Consider the following 20,272-nt stretch of genomic DNA (forward strand, 5'->3'; position numbering starts at 1 on the left):
TAAAGAGACCAACAGCTGTATGACCCCCTTTGAGCAAGTTCTTTGGTAACAGGGAGAACTTAAAAAGAAATAAGAATGACAAATGATTGTTTTAAAACTCATGTAATGAGTATCATAATTTCTATTTTCTGTCCTATTCATCACATATTTCATAATATAAGCTTATATAAGCAGAGAGAGAAGATATGGAAACTGTAGAAAACTTTAGAAAAGGACTGTGCTGTAACTCAGATGGTGGATACATTATTGAAATCTAATAGGTAACATTATTGTAATGTTGTAAATGTAATAAAGTTAGGGCTGGGCGATATATCAAAAATTTATCGTTACCGAAATTTATGACTCTCATCGACGTCATTTTGCCCATGTCGGTAAATTCGATATTTTAAAAAAAGAAAAGGCATGTGCAGGTTGGCGATGTTCATGTCCCTTTAAGACGCTGTGCTACGTTACAGACTTGACGGGGTGGAGTCACATGACTCTACTACCTGTTAAGCTGGGCAGACACTGTGCGATTTTTTCAGTCGCGCGATTCAGCTCCTGCTCAAACTGCATGGTTGACTCGCAGGGGTTAGAAGTTCATAGGTCACGATGCAGGGTCTCACACTATACGGCCCGATGCTCTGATGCAACCTGAGTCACACTGTGCGTCCATAAAATGAAGGTTATAACAGAAATTCTGTCGCTCGCTCTCTCTCTGTCTTTCACTCACACAGACACACCACCACCATCAACTTTGCTAAATTGCTAATGAAAAACATGATCAGCTGTGAATGAGCAGCAGTGTAGATCCAACTATTTTCACGGTTGTTGTGGTCGTGATCATTTTGTGAGGCCACATCGAAAAGGCTCGGATGAGCTTTCCAAAGTTCTACAAGTTGTGCCTCCGTCGCTTGTGTCCAGATCACACGCTGCACAGCCGTGCTGCTCCGTCTTTTTCACCGACATTTGTGTTTGCGCGTGCGCAGTGTGACAAACTGCGGTGACACCCTCACGACGGTCGTGAATCCTCGCGACCAAGCGATTGATGATCGGGAGCTCGTCGTGAGGTGTCAATCGCTTCTCGTTACCCCACGTATACTATACGATGCATGACGCAGATGAAGGCCAAAATCGGGCCGATCGCCAAAACGGTCGCACGACTCAAAAATCGGCTCAAAATGGGCCAAAAATCGCACAGTGTGAGCCCAGCATAACAAGACGAGACACGGGTGAACAAATGGAGGACGATTTAAATGTTGAAGCAGCAGCGACGGAGGTAGAGCTGGTGGAGGAGGAAGAGGAGACGCTTGTTAACAAAAAAAATGCATCATCAATCGTTTGGCAACATTTTGGATTCAACAAGGATGATATTGATCAAAAAATTGTTAAATGTAAACTCTGCAAAAAGACTGTTGCGTCAAGTCAAGGTAACACAACCAACCTCTTCCACCACCTGCAGCACAAGTTTTTGTTTAGGAGTTTATAGTTTTCACGAGTCACATGGCAGTGCTTAGTATTTATTATAGTTTTTTCTGTGTTCAATTGACATTTGTGTTTGTGACATTATTTGTTTACAAGTTCTAGTACCTCAAGGCCTTAGCAGAGATAGGCCTTTGTCCATGATGGCATTACATTTGCACAATCATTGTTTACTTTCTGAATAGCCAATGTGAAACATATTTATTATTAAACTATTTTGTTTACAAGGGATATACATTTTTTAGAGAGCATGGTTACATATTGTATCCTACACTTTTTATTTTGTTCAGTGGTAATAATATAATTGCAATGAATAGGTCTAGGGGGAATAATATTATCAAAATAACTGGAGGAATTATGCTGCCTGCCACAGCCCCATCAAATGAAAAAAAAAAAAAAAGTTTGTTTTTTTTGGCACTTGGGGTGGTTATCGTCCATTTATCGTTATCGAGGTTAACTGCTCTATTTATCGTGATATTGATTTTAGGCCATATCGCCCAGCCCTAAATAAAGTTTTTTTTATATAGCACCAAACCACAGCAACAGTCATCTCATGCATTGACGAAGCATCATTATTTAATGTGAACATATGTTAAGCAAAGTTAGCACATTATAACTTAATTTCCCACCTCATCCAATGGCAGCAACCTTTCTCTCATTGTTTTTTTGTTTTTGTTTTGTTTTTCAATTTTGAATCCATAGTTTTCAGTCACATGACTGACTCACACATGGACTGTCCAGTAGAATAAAAATCTCACCTGTCCCAAATCAAGACCACTCAGATCATCTGTTCATGGAAAAAAAGCTACGATACAAGGAGAAACTACACATTTTGGGGACTCGTGATCCATATTCTCCCCCAGCAACTGTCCCACAGCCCCTGTTTGGTGACATCTACATGTATCTTGCAGAGAATCCTTCACCTCACACTGCTGCCTGAATAAAAGCTTTCAACTGCAGACCTGTAAGGCTGGGTTATTTAAGGTATGCTCACATGTTGACGCTATAATCTATGCCATTTTGGCAGCTGTAAATAAGCAAAGTACAGCTATATATATATCACAAAGTCACAAAAGTCACCTCAAGGCGATTTATGTAATGGGGTGAATACCATACTATATACAAAAAGTCTGTGATCAAACTATTTAAGACGTTTTGTTGATTGAAAATTCACCAAATTATTTAAGACTGATAGCAGAGAACAACTTTACCAACACAAAGCACCTTTAGTTTTCCAAAGTGCTGAATTTATTTGCAGAACTTGCAACTGAAAGAAAACCCTCTAGGACACCTGCAGTAATTCCAAGGCTAAACTGCAGGTTTAGAAGTAGGACAGATGTAGGCCAATTACATCTAATTAAAAATTGCTGCAATTTCTTTGCCTGAGCAGTGCTTGAGATAGAGTGGCTGCACACAGATTACGGGGTTACACAAATGTGACGCTCTTTCCTGTTTTACCAAAGCATGTAATCATTTGAGAGAATTATAAAGAATTATGTTCCTTTAGTAAACTGCAGCAAACAATTCCTCACGTGTGTCATTTGACAACTGTATGGTTTTAAATAAAAATTCAAAAGTCAAGTCAGAAACAGGAGTTATCCAGAATTGCAGTACGGTACTTTGAGGTTTGTATGCTTGTAAGCGTGGTGTATACTCTGACTAACACTCTACTTCGATCACAGCCTTCAGTCTTGGCTGTATGACTGAGTATTTCAGTCGACAGCAAAGATAATATATGAACACAGGTCTGATGCTTTGATCTCTGATACCATAAATCAGTGAACTCAGACATCTGGGGAAAAGGAAAATACAAACATAAAAAACAATCTGGATGCGCACAAACACTATCCTTGTTAAAACTCTTGCAAGTGCTGTGAGTAGTGGGTTACAAATGGTTGAAGAAAGACTGAGACCCAGCTGCACCAGATGTAGCAGCAGTGTGTTACAAGCCTTACGGGCTGAAGCTTTATCTGTGGAGGCCGACCTGGCTGCTACTATAACACCGATATAAGAGCATGTGATTGCCACACTTGCTGAAATAAACAGAGCACATGTGAAGGCTTTGTCGTAATCATCAGACATAGACCCACCAGACATTGCTATTTCAGAGCAAAAGTCTTTCATCTGCAGACTATCAAGGGCTCCAAAAGGAAACTCTAACAGCAGAAGAACTCGAGTCAAGATATTTAGTGAACCGATGGCCCAGATTACAATGATGGCCACACCTGTGTTGGTGATAGTGATGATGCTAGCATGCCTCAGTGGGTAGCACACAGCAACATATCTCTCCAGAGACATCACCACCAGCGTGACAGGAGAGACCACAGTTGTAAGATTGGCAAGCATGGTGAGAAAACCACATACAGGATATGTTAGTGTTATCCTACAAGCGGCAATAATATACAATAACTGACTCAGTGCCATCTGTACTGTGTCTGCAAACAGAAGGTTATACAGGAGAATGTATCGCGACGTCTCACAGAACAAAGCTTTGCTCCTTAAAGTAAAAAGCATGATTCCATTAATGCAGAGAAATAAACAACATGGCAGTGTAGTCAGAGTGGAAAATAAAACTCTTTCCAAAACCCCTTGATACTGCTGGTTAGCAGTAACATTGGTCAGAGACAGATTTGCAAGTAACATTTCAATAAAGAAATTCAGTTTTTAACATCTTCAGTGGAAATAAAACACAAAAAAGTATTCCAACATTTAAAACAGAAAGATCCACAGAGCTCTTTTCAGGTCATCCTCCTCCTGCAGGAAATTAATAGGTTAGAGGGCTGTGGCTGCTTTCAGCTAAACGGCACTGGACAGCAAGATTTTCTTACCCACACATTGTGTATATACGCTCTGTAGTCACACCTTTTCATGTGACTATCACATGTCTGCATTATTTTTTTCCAGTTTCCTTACAACCCCCCTCCTCGCGCCAGGGACATGATGACGTGAAGATTATAGTATAGTAGTAATATATTAATAGCCTGTTAAGTTGATTCCATATTGTTTAAAGCATTTTCTTCACCCCCACCCGAGATTGGGTACATAGCCAAGTGCGATAGGAGAAGGATCGTTGAGTGCGAGAGGAACTGACCTGAAAAATAGGATCATGGCCAAGCTTGAAACCTGGATCCCCCGTAGCCGGTTACCAAGATTACGTGAAGTACCCTCAGAAGGTCTGCTAGATGATGTTAATGCAGCACTACGGACGATACCTACAACCACGATTACCGACACTAACAAGCTGATATACAATACGGCAGCAGTGATCAGTGAGATGCTTGGCTACAAGTTGAACAGCCACAAGGGGCAGTACCCTCCATGGAGAAGGAGGCTAGAGGGCAAGATCAAAGTAGCACGGAGGGAGGTTAGCCAACTAACGGAGTTGCAGAAAGGTGCGACAAAGAAGGTGCATAAGAAATACAGCAAGCTGTCCATACCTGAGGCCTTGGAAACTGCCAAGCAAAGGCTCACAGCCTTGGCCAGCCGCTTGAGGAGGTACACCAGAGAGATAGAAGGCAGGAGAATAAACCAGCTGTTCTCCACAGAACCAGCAAAGGTGTACTCTCAGTGGCAAGGGAACAATAAGAGAACAGCACCACCCAGGCTGGAGACGGAGCAATACTGGAAGAGCATATGGGAGAAGGACGTAACCCTGAACAGGGTCCCGTAACCATCACAGTGGCAGATATCCAAGAAAGGGTCTCCAGTATGAAGAGTTGGACAGCACCAGGGCCCGACATGGTTCACGCCTACTGGCTAAAGAAGCTGACTGCACTCCACGAGCGTCTGGCAGCACAAATGAACCAGCTGCTAGTTAACGAGAGACACCCGGAATGGCTAACCGAAGGTCGGACGGTCCTGATCCCCAAGGACCCCAAGAAGGGACCGGTCCCCTCCAACTACCGACCAATAACCTGCCTCAGTACTACATGGAAGCTCCTGTCAGGCATCATATCGGTTAAGATGAACAGGCACATGGGTCAATACATGAGTGGGGCACAGAAAGGGATTGGCAAGAATACCAGAGGCGCAAAACACCAGCTACTGGTAGACAGAACAGTCAGCCGAGACTGCAAGACCAGACTGACCAACCTGTGCACTGCCTGGATTGATTACAAGAAGGCCTATGACTCAATGCCCCACAGCTGGATACTGGAATGCCTAGAATTGTACAAGATCAATGGGACCCTAAGAGCCTTCATCAGGAACTCAATGGGGATGTGGCGCACAACACTAGAGGCCAACTCCAAGCCCATAGCACAAGTCACCATCAAGTGCGTGATCTACCAAGGAGATGCTCTGTCCCCACTGCTGTTCTGCATAGGCCTGAACCCCCTCAGTGAGATCATTAACAAGACTGGCTACGGATACCGACTACGGAACGGAGCAGTTGTCAGCCACCTCCTGTACATGGATGACATCAAGCTGTATGCCAAGAGTGAACGAGACATCGATTCACTGATCCACACTACCAGGCTATACAGCAATGACATTGGAATGTCGTTCGGACTGGAGAAGTGTAGTCGGATGGTAACAAAGAGAGGGAAGGTAGTCAGAACTGAGGGGATTGAACTACCAGAAGGCAACATTGCAGACATAGAGGACAGTTACAAGTACCTGGGGATCCCGCAGGCAAATGGGAACCATGAAGAGGCCGCTAGAAAGGCTGCAACCACCAAGTACCTGCAGAGGGTCAGGCAAGTCCAGAGGAGTCAGCTGAATGGTAAGAACAAGATCCGGGCCATCAACACGTACGCCCTGCCCGTGATCAGGTACCCTGCTGGGGTAATAGGCTGGCCAAAGGAGGAGATAGAAGCCACTGACATAAAGACAAGAAAGCTCCTTACCATGCATGGAGGGTTTCACCCCAAGTCCAGCACCCTGAGGCTGTACGCTAAGCGGAAGGAAGGGGGCCGGGGACTGGTGAGTGTCAGCACCACAGTCCAGGATGAGACAACAAACATCCAAGAATACATTGGGAAGATGGCCCCAACTGACCGAGTGCTCAGTGAATACCTCAGGCAGCAGAAACCCAAGAAAGAGGAGGGAGACGAGGAACCATCATGGAAGGACAGGCCCCTGCACGGTATGTACCACCGGCAGATAGAGGAGGTGGCTGATATCCAGAAATCCTACCAGTGGCTGGACAAAGCTGGACTGAAAGACAGCACAGAGGCACTAATCATGGCAGCACAAGAACAAGCTCTGAGCACAAGATCCATAGAGGCTGGGGTCTATCACACCAGGCAAGACCCCAGGTGCAGGCTGTGTAAAGATGCCCCAGAGACAATCCAGCACATAACAGCAGGGTGCAAGATACATACATGGCATGGCAAGGCATACATGGAACGCCATAACCAAGTGGCCGGCATAGTGTACAGGAACATCTGTGCCGAGTATAACCTGGAAGTCCCGAGGTCAAAATGGGAGATGCCCCCAAGGGTGGTGGAGAATGACCGAGCTAAGATCCTGTGGGACTTCCAGATACAGACGGACAAAATGGTGGTGGCTAACCAACCGGACATAGTGGTGGTAGACAAACAGAAGAAGACGGCCGTAGTGATCGACGTAGCGGTTCCGAATGACAGCAATATCAGGAAGAAGGAACACGAGAAGCTGGAGAAATACCAAGGGCTCAGAGAAGAGCTCGAGAGGATGTGGAGGGTGAAGGTAACGGTGGTCCCCGTGGTAATCGGAGCACTAGGTGCGGTGACTCCCAAGCTAGGCGAGTGGCTCCAGCAGATCCCGGGAATAACATCAGAGATCTCTGTCCAGAAGAGCGCAGTCCTGGGAACAGCTAAGATACTGCGCAGGACCCTCAAGCTCCCAGCCCTCTGGTAGAGGACCCGAGCTTGAAGGATAAACCGCCCGCAGGGGCGTGCTGGGTGTTTGTTTATATATACACACACACACACATATGCTCTCATATATGCCATATTTACCCTATTCTTTTTCCCCGTTCCTTTCTGGAACTCTCCCCATATATGTGGCCTTCTTTTTTTCCCTCTTGTGTGTCTCTGTTGGTTTGTTTGTTTCTTTATGCTGCACCAGTGTTACTGAAAATTTATATTAAAAAAAACAAAAAAAAAACACCCAGCACGCCCCTGCGGGCGGTTTATCCTTCAAGCTCGGGTCCTCTACCAGAGGCCTGGGAGCTTGAGGGTCCTGCGCAGTATCTTAGCTGTTCCCAGGACTGCGCTTTTCTGGACAGAGATCTCTGATGTTATTCCCGGGATCTGCTGGAGCCACTCGCCTAGCTTGGGAGTCACCGCACCTAGGGCTCCGATTACCACGGGGACCACCGTTACCTTCACCCTCCACATCCTCTCGAGCTCTTCTCTGAGCCCTTGGTATTTCTCTTCTCGTGTTCCTTCTTCCTGATGTTGCTGTCATTCGGAACCGCTACATCGATCACTACGGCCGTCTTCTTCTGTTTGTCTACCACCACTATGTCCGGTTGGTTAGCCACCACCATTTTGTCCGTCTGTATCTGGAAGTCCCACAGGATCTTAGCTCGGTCATTCTCCACCACCCTTGGGGGCATCTCCCATTTTGACCTCGGGACTTCCAGGTTATACTCGGCACAGATGTTCCCACAGGAACACAGAAGAGCCACCTCCACAGGACAAGACTCAGCAGTCCATCTGCAACTTAAGGATAAAGGACACTCTTTCGAGGATGCCAATGTTCACATTTTGGACAGAGAGGACAGATGGTTTGAAAGAGGAGTGAAAGAAGCCATCTATGTCCACTGTGAGCGACCATCTTTGAACAGAGGCGGGGCTTATGACACCAACTCTCTGCCATCTATAATTCAGTTTTGAGATCCCTCCCCAGACGCGTTAATGCCCACTCACATCCTGGACCATCTGACCTCAGGAATTCGCATGATAAGGTGGGGCCAGGTTTCACAATGAGCTCACCTGAAACTCTGGCTGATTGGGACCCACACCCAGTTTCACACCTTGTCTTAGGCGATTAGAGGATCATCAGGGGTCCTTTTGTCCCTCTGTGGGGGGTCACTCCCACTAGGTTTATATCTGGGACTCTCCACCATTTGACCTTAGAACTGAAGAAGCTTCTCGGATGAGAGGTGAAACGTCTTCAAGCAACTTAAAGAAGTCCAGACGCTTTTCTTTGCAAGCTCCTTAAACTTTATAAGTCTTATCCTCTCCTGTGCTAAAGTTTAGAATGGCTAGCATTAGCTACATGTGGTAGTGCAAAATGAGCATCACATCATCCAGTACAAGTGACTAGCACAAATGCTTTGCTTTGTTAGAATTGTTATTGTAAATGAAATGTTATTTACCTCGAAATGTCTTTTACAAAAGCTTGCAAGTCCACCATGCAACGCACCATATGTGAATTTGCCTGGGTTAGTGAAGTGGGAACTTGAAATCAGAAGTTACAGTGGAAATAAAATACGTTATCTATTCAATTTCTTTAAGTAATTACAACTTGAATTTTATTTTGAGCCCACTGACATTGGGATTTAATTTGAAATTACATATAAAATGAATTTAATGTAATTACCAACATTATTAATTCAACACAACCCCAAAAAAGAAAGTTTGCAACTTAGAATTTTTATGTTGTAGCCATGGATTTAATCAAGTGAAGGTAAAAGGCCTGGTGAATTACTTTTTAGAGTGTATTGAAGCATTTTTGGTTGGCACTGTTCAACAAATAATCAACACATATGCACCAAATCTCTCAGATGTTAGCTGTTACATGTTAATATACTTCAGCATGGAGCTATTTTTATATATCTAATATGAGATATAAGTAGTTGTGCAGTTTACCTGTCAAATAAATCTGAGAATAAGGGTTTTCCTCTTGTTTTTATACGGTTTCAAATTTCAATGTAACTGTTTATGAGTTTTTTCTATTGAGCATACTTAAAAGGCCCAGTAGTAGTCAACTAGTTGGATCACTCAGATTTGACGCACTAGTAAATCAACGCCCATGGGATCCATTAAGGACACTGAAGTGAACTTTTCTCGATTTGCCTTTGACTTCTTGTTAACTTTCCCATAATTTGTCTCTGCTGGGATGCACATCATCTGCTCCCCACGAAGACTGCTAATCAATACCCATGGGATTCATTAATCATGTCAATATTTACTAAAAGCATTAATTAGTTAGGTTCTGAATATTTAATGTAATTAAATGAGTTATCAGGAGACTTTGTTAGATGGGAGCTTTCTCTCTGTGGTACCTCTGAGTGGTTTCAGCCACTGAAAAACAGCAATGCCACAACAACAACATTTAGACTTAGCACATTAGGAAAATGGCAGTGGTTAATTAAGAAAACAGGAGCAAAGACACAGTAAAAAAAAGAAAATGCTGATGTTGATGATGAAATCCAAGAGAGGAAAAACTAATGGATACAGACAAAAACTGATTTATATTTTTCTTCTAATATATTTTCTACAGTTAAAAAAATGTAAAGGTACAACCAACTCTTGCGTCTTTGCCATTGTCTATTTATCATTAATACCAAAAAAGTAAAGCCACCCACAGCCAAAAAAGACTAAAAACACAACACTGTCAAGCACTGTGACACACATTGTAACATATGACGTGCAGTTTTCGGTTTGGATCCATGCACATATTAAAACTTACACTTTCCTTTTCGTCACTTTTGTTTTGAATTTTTTCAAGTGACAGGATCATCTGTGGACATGATGATTGGGAGACTTCTGTGTTTTTGGTGGGGGTGTCTTTGTGTTGTAAGTTAACTCAAGGGTACTATCATTAATTAACAACTTCATTCACACACTTGAGCTGATATGCAACCAGATATCATGACAAAGCATGTAATTGACACGCCTGTCCACCATGTCCATTTCATGCTTTACCTCTACAAAACATGAAAAGTAAACACATGTGGAAGCTACAGTAAGCTGCAATACCAACAGAGGGAGAAACTAATTTTCAAGCCAACATAGAAATAATCACAGGAAAGTGTTTAAACAGACATTATTAACACACACACACACACACACACACACACATACACACACACACACACATATATACGCACACACATATACATATATATATAAAAACACCCAGCACGCCCCTGCGGGCGGTTTATCCTTCAAGCTCGGGTCCTCTACCAGAGGCCTGGGAGCTTGAGGGTCCTGCAGTATCTTAGCTGTTCCCAGGACTGCGCTCTTCTGGACAGAGATCTCCGATGTTATTCCCGGGATCTGCTGGAGCCACTCGCCTAGCTTGGGAGTCACCGCACCTAGTGCTCCGATTACCACGGGGACCACCGTTACCTTCACCCTCCACATCCTCTCGAGCTCTTCTCTGAGCCCTTGGTATTTCTCTTCTCGTGTTCCTTCTTCCTGATGTTGCTGTCATTCGGAACCGCTACATCGATCACTACGGCCGTCTTCTTCTGTTTGTCTACCACCACTATGTCCGGTTGGTTAGCCACCACCATTTTGTCCGTCTGTATCTGGAAGTCCCACAGGATCTTAGCTCGGTCATTCTCCACCACCCTTGGGGGCATCTCCCATTTTGACCTCGGGACTTCCAGGTTATACTTGGCACAGATGTTCCTGTACACTATGCCGGCCACTTGGTTATGGCGTTCCATGTATGCCTTGCCTGCTAGCATCTTGCACCCTGCTGTTATGTGCTGGATTGTCAATGTCATTGCTGTATAGCCTGGTAGTGTGGATCAGTGAATCGATGTCTCGTTCACTCTTGGCATACAGCTTGATGTCATCCATGTACAGGAGGTGGCTGACAACTGCTCCGTTCCATAGTCGGTATCCGTAGCCAGTCTTGTTAATGATCTCACTGAGGGTGTTCAGGCCTATGCAGAACAGCAGTGGGGACAGAGCATCTCCTTGGTAGATCCCGCACTTGATGGTGACTTGTGCTATGGGCCTTTAGTGTTGTGCGCCACATCCCCATTGAGTTCCTGATGAAGGCTCTTAGGGTCCCATTGATCTTGTACAATTCTAGGCATTCCAGTATCCAGCTGTGGGGCATTGAGTCATAGGCCTTCTTATAATCAATCTAGGCAGTGCAAAGGTTGGTCAGTCTGGTCTTGCAGTCTCGGCTGACTGTTCTGTCTACCAGTAGCTGGTGTTTTGCGCCTCTGGTATTCTTACCAATTCCTTTCTGTGTCCTGCTCATGTACTGACCCATGTGCCTGTTCATCTTAGCCGATATGATGCCTGACAGGAGCTTCCATGTGGTACTAAAGCAGGTTATTGGTCGGTAGTTGGAGGAGACCGGTCCCTTCTTGGGGTCCTTGGAGATCAGGACCGTCCGACCTTCGGTTAGCCATTCCGGGTGTCTCTCGTTAACTAGCAGCTGGTTCATTTGTGCTGCCAGACGCTCGTGGAGTGCAGTCAGCTTCTTCAGCCAGTAGGCGTGAACCATGTCGGGCCCTGGTGCTGTCCAACTCTTCATACTGGAGACCCTTTCTTGGATATCTGCCACTGTGATGGTTACTGGACCCTGTTCAGGGAGGTCGCTGTGGTCTGCCCTCAGATCCACTAGCCACTGAGCATTGCCGTTATGGGTTGCGTCCTTCTCCCATATGCTCTTCCAGTATTGCTCCATCTCCAGCCTTGGTGGTGCTGTTCTCTTATTGTTCCCTTGCCACTGAGAGTACACCTTTGCTGGTTCTGTGGAGAACAGCTGGTTTATTCTCCTGCCTTCTATCTCTCTGGTGTACCTCCTCAAGCGGCTGGCCAAGGATGTGAGTCTTTGCTTGGCAGTTTCCAAGGCCTCAGGTATGGACAGTTTGCTGTATTTCTTATGCACCTTCTTTGTCGCACCTTTCTGCAACTCCGTTAGTTGGCTAACCTCCTTCCGTGCTACTTTGATCTTGCCCTCTAGCCTCCTTCTCCATGGAGGGTACTGCCCCTTGTGGCTGTTCAACTTGTAGCCAAGCATCTCACTGATCACTGCTGCCGTATTGTATATCAGCTTGTTATATATATATATGTACATACGTACATACACGTACATACGTACACGTACGTACGTACGTGTATATATGTACGTATGTACGTACATACGTATGTACATACGTACGTACGTGTATACACGTGTATACATATATACACGTACGTACGTGTATATGTACGTACACATACACACACACACTAGAGCGTCACATATGAGTCTTATGGTATCATAGTCACAATGTGTATTCATATTAATTTTAGGCACTTTAACTGCTGTGTCGCTTGAACTTGTGCAGTATTTAACTTTAAGGTGTTTTAAAGAAAACTACACTATACATCAGCGGTCTCCAACCTTTTTTGCGCCACGCACCGGTTTATGCCCGACAATATTTTCACAGACCGGCCTTTAAGGTGTCGCGGATAAATACAACAAAATAAAACTAGTACCGGTACCGAAAAAAAGAAAATTTATTCATAACACACGTGAAAAGACCCAGGAAAACCGAGTAAACGATAAAAACGATAACAAAATAACGCTGAAAACCGATAAAAACCCTGAAAACTATACATTTCACACCTGAGCCTCAACTCTCGCTCCCCGGTACCAAACGACTCGCGGACCGGTACTGGTCTGAGGCCCGAGGGTTGGGGACCGCTGCTATACATTACTTAATAATAAAATATACTGTAAGTATCCAAGCTTTTCATTTTTTTGCAAACTGTATTATAAATTAAGATCTTTAACATTTATTTATTTACTTCAAATTATTTATTATTGTTAACAAGTTCAGATCTTTAAGATGTAGGGAAAGTCTTCAGGAAAAGCAGTGAAGACTAAAGTTTTCTCCATTCGTACTTGTTTGTGCTTGTTAAGTGTGCCTATGCCAAGAGGCACACTTATTACTATTCCTCGGATTTATTATTCTTATTATTATTCTTCATCTTCCGCCTAAATTTCGGCGCTTAACTTGTATGTAACTTGCGTGTAACTTGCCCCAAAGCCGCGCTACCCAGCTAGCGCCGCATGGCAGCTAGCTGGGTAGCCTGTGTATGATCACATACACACTTGTCTGACGCCCAGGCCGGGCTGGCTGACACCCAGGCCGGCTCACGCTCTCGTTTCACCCCCTAGTCTTTCGTGATGACTCTTGGTTGGGTGCTGGATTTATTTTTCATTTATATGGGCTGGTGATTCATTTATTCATTTTAGTAACGGTAAAAACAGTGAAAGGTGGTGGATTGTCCAGATGCTGTTCGATGTGGAAAAAGTAACTCAGTTGTTAGGTGGTGGCTACGGCGGAGCTACAACAGAGGGCAGCTAGCCACCGGTGTATGACAGAAAGGAGATGGGGAAAAAGAGAGATGTGAGGCAGCCGCCAAGCGACTGGGCCTGGCTTACACCGAGAGCGGTTCTCTGTCTCGTTTCACCCCCCCTCCCTCTCTCTCACGCCGTTCTTTTTAAGTATGGTTGTGTTCTCATTGTTGTTGATTTTAACATACTCACTTGCTGTAAGGATGACCCATTTGCTAAAGACTTCCTTGCCTTAACGGACTCTTTTAACCTGGCTCAGTGGGTTAATGACCCAACCCATGTTAAAGGACATACTTTGGACTTGGTTTTCTCATGTGGTCTGGACATTTGTATCAAGGATATAAGTGCTGCTGGGATCTCGGATCATTGCCCAGTTATTTTTGATACTGGCTTATGCACTAATGAACTACATCCTGTGGCTCCCTTTCGCCCGCTACGTGTAATTAATGTTGAAGCGATGTCAAACTTCTCTATGTCTTTCTTGGATTCTGCATCTGTCACTCCCGACTGTTGTTCTTTGCGTTCGGTTGATGACTGTGCTAATACCTTGTTATCGTTATTTTCTTCTATCCTTGATACTGTTGCCCCCATTAAGATGAAGCGCCCCAGAACCTACTCTTGGTGTTGGCTTAACGACACTACGCGCGCTCTACGTCGCGTGTGTTGGCGTGCTGAGAGAAGGTGGGAAAAAGATAAGCTTCAGGTTTCTCACGACATGCTTCAGCCTCTTTTTTTTTTCTTTTTTTTTTTTCCTTTTCTTTTTTCTTTCTTCTTTTCTTTTTAATAAGCCTAGGCTGCATGAGGCTTCCCATGATCGTTTCTTCTTCACTCATGTATTTACACACCCCTCTGCATTTAATCATTAGTTATTATTCATCTCTGGCTCTCTTCCACTCTGTGTTTTTTGTCCGCCCTTCTTTAAACCCTTCTTTTTTTTTCTTTTTTTTTTATAATTATGAATTTATTTTATTTTCAGTTGCAAACGGGACAGACATAACTGTGGGATAGGACAGGGGGAAAGAATGAAAGAAAACCAAAGGGGAGAAGAGACGGTGAGAAGGGGGGGAAGAGAGAAAAAACAAAAAACAAAAAAAAACTCCTGGGTCACCTGTATGGAGAAAAAAAAAACAGAGGAGACAGCAAACAACAAAGAGCAACATAATAATAGAAAAAAAAAAGCACCATCACAATAAACTAGCTAGCCATAGATATCAATAGTTACTAAATAATAAACGATATTGTGCAGCACGCAAGATAGACAGTGCACAGTGTGCTTTGAGGCAGCAGCCAAGAAAGCTGTAGTCCGCGTCTGTGAATATGTGTACACCTGTGTGCATACCTGTGTGGATCAGCATGCTTGCATTCCAAAGGTTTCTCCATGTAAAGATCTGCTAGGGAGTGTGGGGAGCCACAGCCCCGTCCTTTATGGTATCAAGCAGGTATGGAGGAGATCAAAACTCCAGACATCCAGAGGCCCCCAGAACACAAGAGACCAAGGAAGACCAACAGAGGGGCAGCCGCGCCACTGTCCCAGAAAGAGCTGAGGAGAGTCCCAGATGAGGGCTCATTCAGCAGCCGCGGAGCAGAAGCCAGGGGGAGTTGCAGTGACGCGCCCGCGAGCTCCGCCGGCAGCCAGCTGTGCCTGAGTGACCGAGCCCCAGGCCGAGAGGCCGGGGGCACCCCACCTCCGAAATGGCCCGAGCGAGCCCCAATAAGCGGCTGCGAAGGAGTGAGCCGGTGTGTACCTGGACGCCCATCCCCGGACACAAAGAACCACCAACGCACCGATGTCTGAGGGGGTCCGCCACTGGCAGGGGAAGTGGTGGTAGGGGGAGATAGGCCTCCAAACCTTGGAGGGCCTGAGATGTCCCCAGAGAGGTGGCGCCTGTCACCCAACCTGACATATAGACACAGACATACAGGCACACACAGATACAAACATCCATTCCCACCCTCATGCTCTCATATGCACTTACTCCACACTCAACCAACGTGGAGACAGACATAAAGAGACGTTGTACACACGATCACACTCCCCAAGCGTACTCTACAAACCGGGTCTAGGTGCCCCCGCCCCTGGAGGGGGGAACTGCACCCAGACCCAGGTGGTGTTTCCCTTTTCCCTGCGGTGGGGGGAGGCAGACCGCCCCGACTCCGCAGCAGCAGGAAGGCTCCACACTCCAGACCGCAGTCGGACGGCCAACTCCTCCTCCTAGTCCTAGCCCCCCTGCTCCAGCAGGTCGCAGAGAACGGGGGTGAGAGAAGACTCCGAACCTCCCTCCACCCGCTCATTGTAATGTTGATGCATGTGTGTTCTAAGGTGCATTTAAAACCCAGGAGGGCATGGAGCTACCTGCCAGAGAGCAGCAGGTAAGCGCATGGTCCCTCCTGCTAGCCCTCAATGTCTACGTGTATTTAAAATTGAGAGGTGGGCAACGATGCCAGGGGTGGGGTGTACACCCTGATGGTACTTTGGACTCCGTGTATCGTGCCCACCCCCAAGATCCTATATGTATGTGTAATGAGAGTGTGAGTAATGTGAATGTCTAAGTTGTGGGATAAAATTGAGGCAGAGGCAGCCAGAAGGGGACAGAGGGGGGGGTAGCCTCTTCTGCACCCTGGTGACATACCCCTACTCCAAGGCCCTGCATGTGTGGGTGGTTGTGGTGGAGCGGGAAGAGGGAGGCAGCTGGAGATGGGGAGGGAAGGAAGGGATTTAAGGGGGATTTAAGAGTAAGAAAATGTGCCGCACTTGGTGGTGTTTGTAATTCAACTTGACTGAGGTTAAATTTCTTTTTTATTATGGATTTAATTTGTTGATATTCTAAAAACCTTTTCTTGTTGATCCCATATTGTGCAACTAGTATGTCAAATGGGATAAATTCTGTTCCCTCCAATATATGTTCTAAGTGTTTAATTCAGCCTCTTAAAATTCCAAAGTTTTTTTGTTTTTTTTTCTGCTCTTGCTCTTGACGAAGGCGGTCGCACTTTTCTCCTCTCCTCCTCTCCCTTAGCGCTTAGCCTCTTATGTCCTTGTCTAGTCTCGTGTTTTTTGTATTGCTTTTCCCTGGAACACTCTCTCACAGTCTGTTTCTCTCTCTCTCCTTCTCTTTATTCACAAACAAGTGATGTATTCTCTCCACCTGTATAAGCGACACCACAGCGTACACCCCTAGTTATACACACACATCTATGGGCGCACTAAGGTTTGTTACATGGAATATAAATGGAGCTGGCTCCAGAGAAAAGAGGTTAAAAATATTTAACCAACTCAAATAACTACAGGCAGATGTTGTCCTTTTACAAGAGACCCACAGACCTCTTAGAGGTTCGAATGAACTTAAAACACCTGAGTTTCCTAATGTGTTCTCAGCTTGTTATAATTCTAGACAAAGGGGAGTAGCAATTTTAATACATAAAAATATTAATTTCACAGTACTCGATAAAGTTATAGATCCAGAGGGCAGATTCTTAATCATTAAACTATCTATACTTGATAAAAAGTTATGTATTGCAAGTGTATATGGTCCAGATGTTGATGATCCCTCATTCTTTCACGGTTTTTTCAGTGCACTGTCTGAACACTTAGATGGCACACTCATTCTTGGCGGCGACCTCAACCTTGGACTAAATGAAGACATGGATAGGCTCAATACAGCGGGAACTCAGCGCAATTGGCAGTCCACAAATATAATCAAACAGTATATGAGCGACTTTGGTCTTTGCGATGCATGGCGCTCCCTTCACCCCACCAGTAAGGAATATACTTTTTTCTCACATGTCCATCACTTCTACTCTCGTCTGAATTATTTTCTGGTCAGCAGCTCACTGCTGAGCGACATTTCAGACACTGAGATTCACCCTATAGCTGTCAGCGATCATGCTCCTGTATCTTTAACACTAATGCACAAGAATAATACTACGCCAAGAAAAAACTGGAGATTTCATATATCACTACTTAAAGATGAAGACTTTATTAAATATTTTAAAAAAGAGTGGACTTCATATTTGGACTATAATGACACTCCCGAAACATCAGCTTCTGTTCTATGGGAAGCAGGGAAAGCTGTGATGAGAGGTAAAATAATTTCTTTCTCATCACATAAAAAGAAAGAAGAAAACAAAAATATTCAGGAATTAGAAAAAACATCGAATCACTAGAAGAAGCCTACGCGTCCCACCAAGATCAGGAAACATTCCCAAAACATTCCCCAAACTGTACCGATACTTTGTCGACACCGTTTTGCTGTTTTGCTCCATACTGACACCTGCTGGACCTTAAATATCATTGCAGGCAACTTACTTGAGACTCACAACAGACACGGATTCAATGACCTGGTCATACTTGTACACTGTAAGGTATTGTACTTTCTATGGAATCATTTTATATCTTTTATATCTGCAAATATTGTGAATGACATTAAGTGAAATGTATTGTGAATATAATATTACCCATTTAAATGTAATTGATTTAGAGTTTATAAATTTCTATTCAGAAAAATAAGTTTATTCAATGTTTTTGCATTAGGTCTACTGCGGTTTTTTTTTGACACCATTTCCCCAGCTTTGGAGAACTCAGAGGCACAGATGAAGCTGGGGAACACAAAAGCTGTAAAGTCAGGTGGAAAAGGTTTGGATAAGATGTCTTCCTATTCCCCCAGTACGTGAAAGGATCCTCTGGTCTTGGAATGTTTCTCTCCACAATACTAAGGGGTTGACAGTCCTTTATTATAAAATTCAGGACTGCCAGAAGCTTGATACATGCGTTGGTGTGTCAGTGTTGGACCCATCACTAGTATACACCTAGCGTTTTGCTTGAGCCAGTTAACACTGAGCCAGTTAGTATTTCCCTGCTGGCAGATACTGTGCTTTCCTTCTAAGGACAGTTTTGTTTCCATGTCAAACGGGAATATTCAGAAACATTGCATTTCCGAGCTAGACAGCGTGAGTCAGGATATTGTCGCTGAACCCAGTGTTTTCTGTGACCTAAATGTTTCTGAGCACTATACAGATGTCTATGATTTTGGTGTGTGTGAAGCTGACCAACAAGCTAGCGAAATTATCACTTCTGATTTTCGAAGTGACTTTCATGTTTTTACATCTGTGGACTATGTAGCTCCTGGGTCCAAGCCTGCTAGCATCCTGTTCCCATGAACTGTTTAATTTCCCAGTCAGATCCTATTAACGTTGTTCAGCTCACACCACTGGAGAGTATTGTTGATGTTGCTGTACCTGTGGATGGTGCAGCCCCCCAGCCAGTATATGCTGAGGCTGCCTGTGTTAAGACTCCAGCTTCCATAACCATGCATGGGTTGAAGAGTACAAGCCCAGAGTCTGTCTGTTCAGAAACTGTTTCTGTTTTTCCTCGTGGACTCTTTCAAACTGTGCATTTGATGCCTGCTAAAGTTAGGAGCAACAAGGTTTTGTCTGCTATACATAAACTGGCAAAAGAATTTGGTTTGAGCACTGCAGAGCTGGTTGCACAGGTTAACTTTTCTGTCCCCCAGTCATGTCAGTTTAACTCTGTGTTCCATGCTTTTCAGCCAGTTGTCCTAGACCCTGTGTGTACTACGTCTCTGGCTGCTTCACACCCTGTATATGGGGGTTCAGGAGAACCACTCCAGCTGTTCCTCGTCTCTGCTGGAGGGTCCGAGGCGCCTCCGTCTGGTCCTGCCTCATCTGGTCCTGCCTCGTCTGTGAGTCGCCGCCGTCTTCTGCGCAGCCACTTTTTCATGTAGCTTAAGCATATTCAATAATCAAGCCTGCTCATGCTCTCCAAAGTTTACACAACACAGCTCATCAATACTAGCTCCAATAAACTTACAAACAGAATTTTATAGAAAAACATGACTGTTAAATATGACTGCCTCCACTTAATCTTCCTAAACAATGTGGCCTCCCAAACACAATACACAGCAAACATCAAATCACCACAAACAACCAAACTTATCAGCAATTAACTCCAAATTTTTAGGAACTGGGGTTTTGAAAAGTGGTAGTCAGGTAATTCAGAACCACCCTAACAAAAATTTAAAGCCGTATGCATTATTACCTTACACTACATGTGAGAAGAAGGATTACATCAGCGCTTAATGAGCTGGTAAATTTGCTGACGTGTTGCATCTTGTGAAGAGGCTTCAAGGACAAACATTATAAATTGTAAGTGAATTCAAGAAAACACTGCAGAACAGCTCTGCCCACATCACAACAAATACTAACAATAGGATGCTAACACTGCACAGATTTACTGTACTTGCATTCTGCAGTCATTTTCTCTTACATTGGTGTGATTGTAGCTGCCAGGTCAGCCTCCACAGACAAAGCCTTGGCCTTTAAAGCTCGTAACACACTGCTCTTGAATCTGATGCAGCTGTTCCTCAGCCTCTCCTCAACTATTTACTACCCATTACTCGTGCCTCTTTTAATGATTGTTACAAGGATAGTACTTGTTTACTGTACTTGCATTTTGTTTTGTGTTTCTTGTAAATATTGGGCATTATACTTTTGTATTTCAGTGATTTTAACAGCTTAATATTTCAGGTCTTACATTTTCTCTTCA

At 44.4% G+C, this 20,272-nt stretch overlaps 1 protein-coding gene across 1 annotated transcript; it reads right to left on the minus strand.

Annotated features, from left to right (window-relative positions):
* Positions 1–3,120: 3,120 nt before the first annotated feature.
* Positions 3,121–4,104, minus strand: LOC309715606 (odorant receptor 131-2-like; the record flags this gene model as incomplete). The annotated part of the gene is made up of 1 exon (XM_082548851.1): positions 3,121–4,104. One exon carries the CDS (start codon positions 4,102–4,104, stop codon positions 3,121–3,123), a length of 984 nt encoding a protein of 327 aa, XP_082404977.1.
* Between the last annotated feature and the right edge of the window lie 16,168 nt (positions 4,105–20,272).

This window comes from Aulonocara stuartgranti (assembly GCF_965226115.1).
Source record: "Aulonocara stuartgranti genome assembly, chromosome: 10".
NCBI classification, from domain to species: domain Eukaryota; kingdom Metazoa; phylum Chordata; class Actinopteri; order Cichliformes; family Cichlidae; genus Aulonocara; species Aulonocara stuartgranti.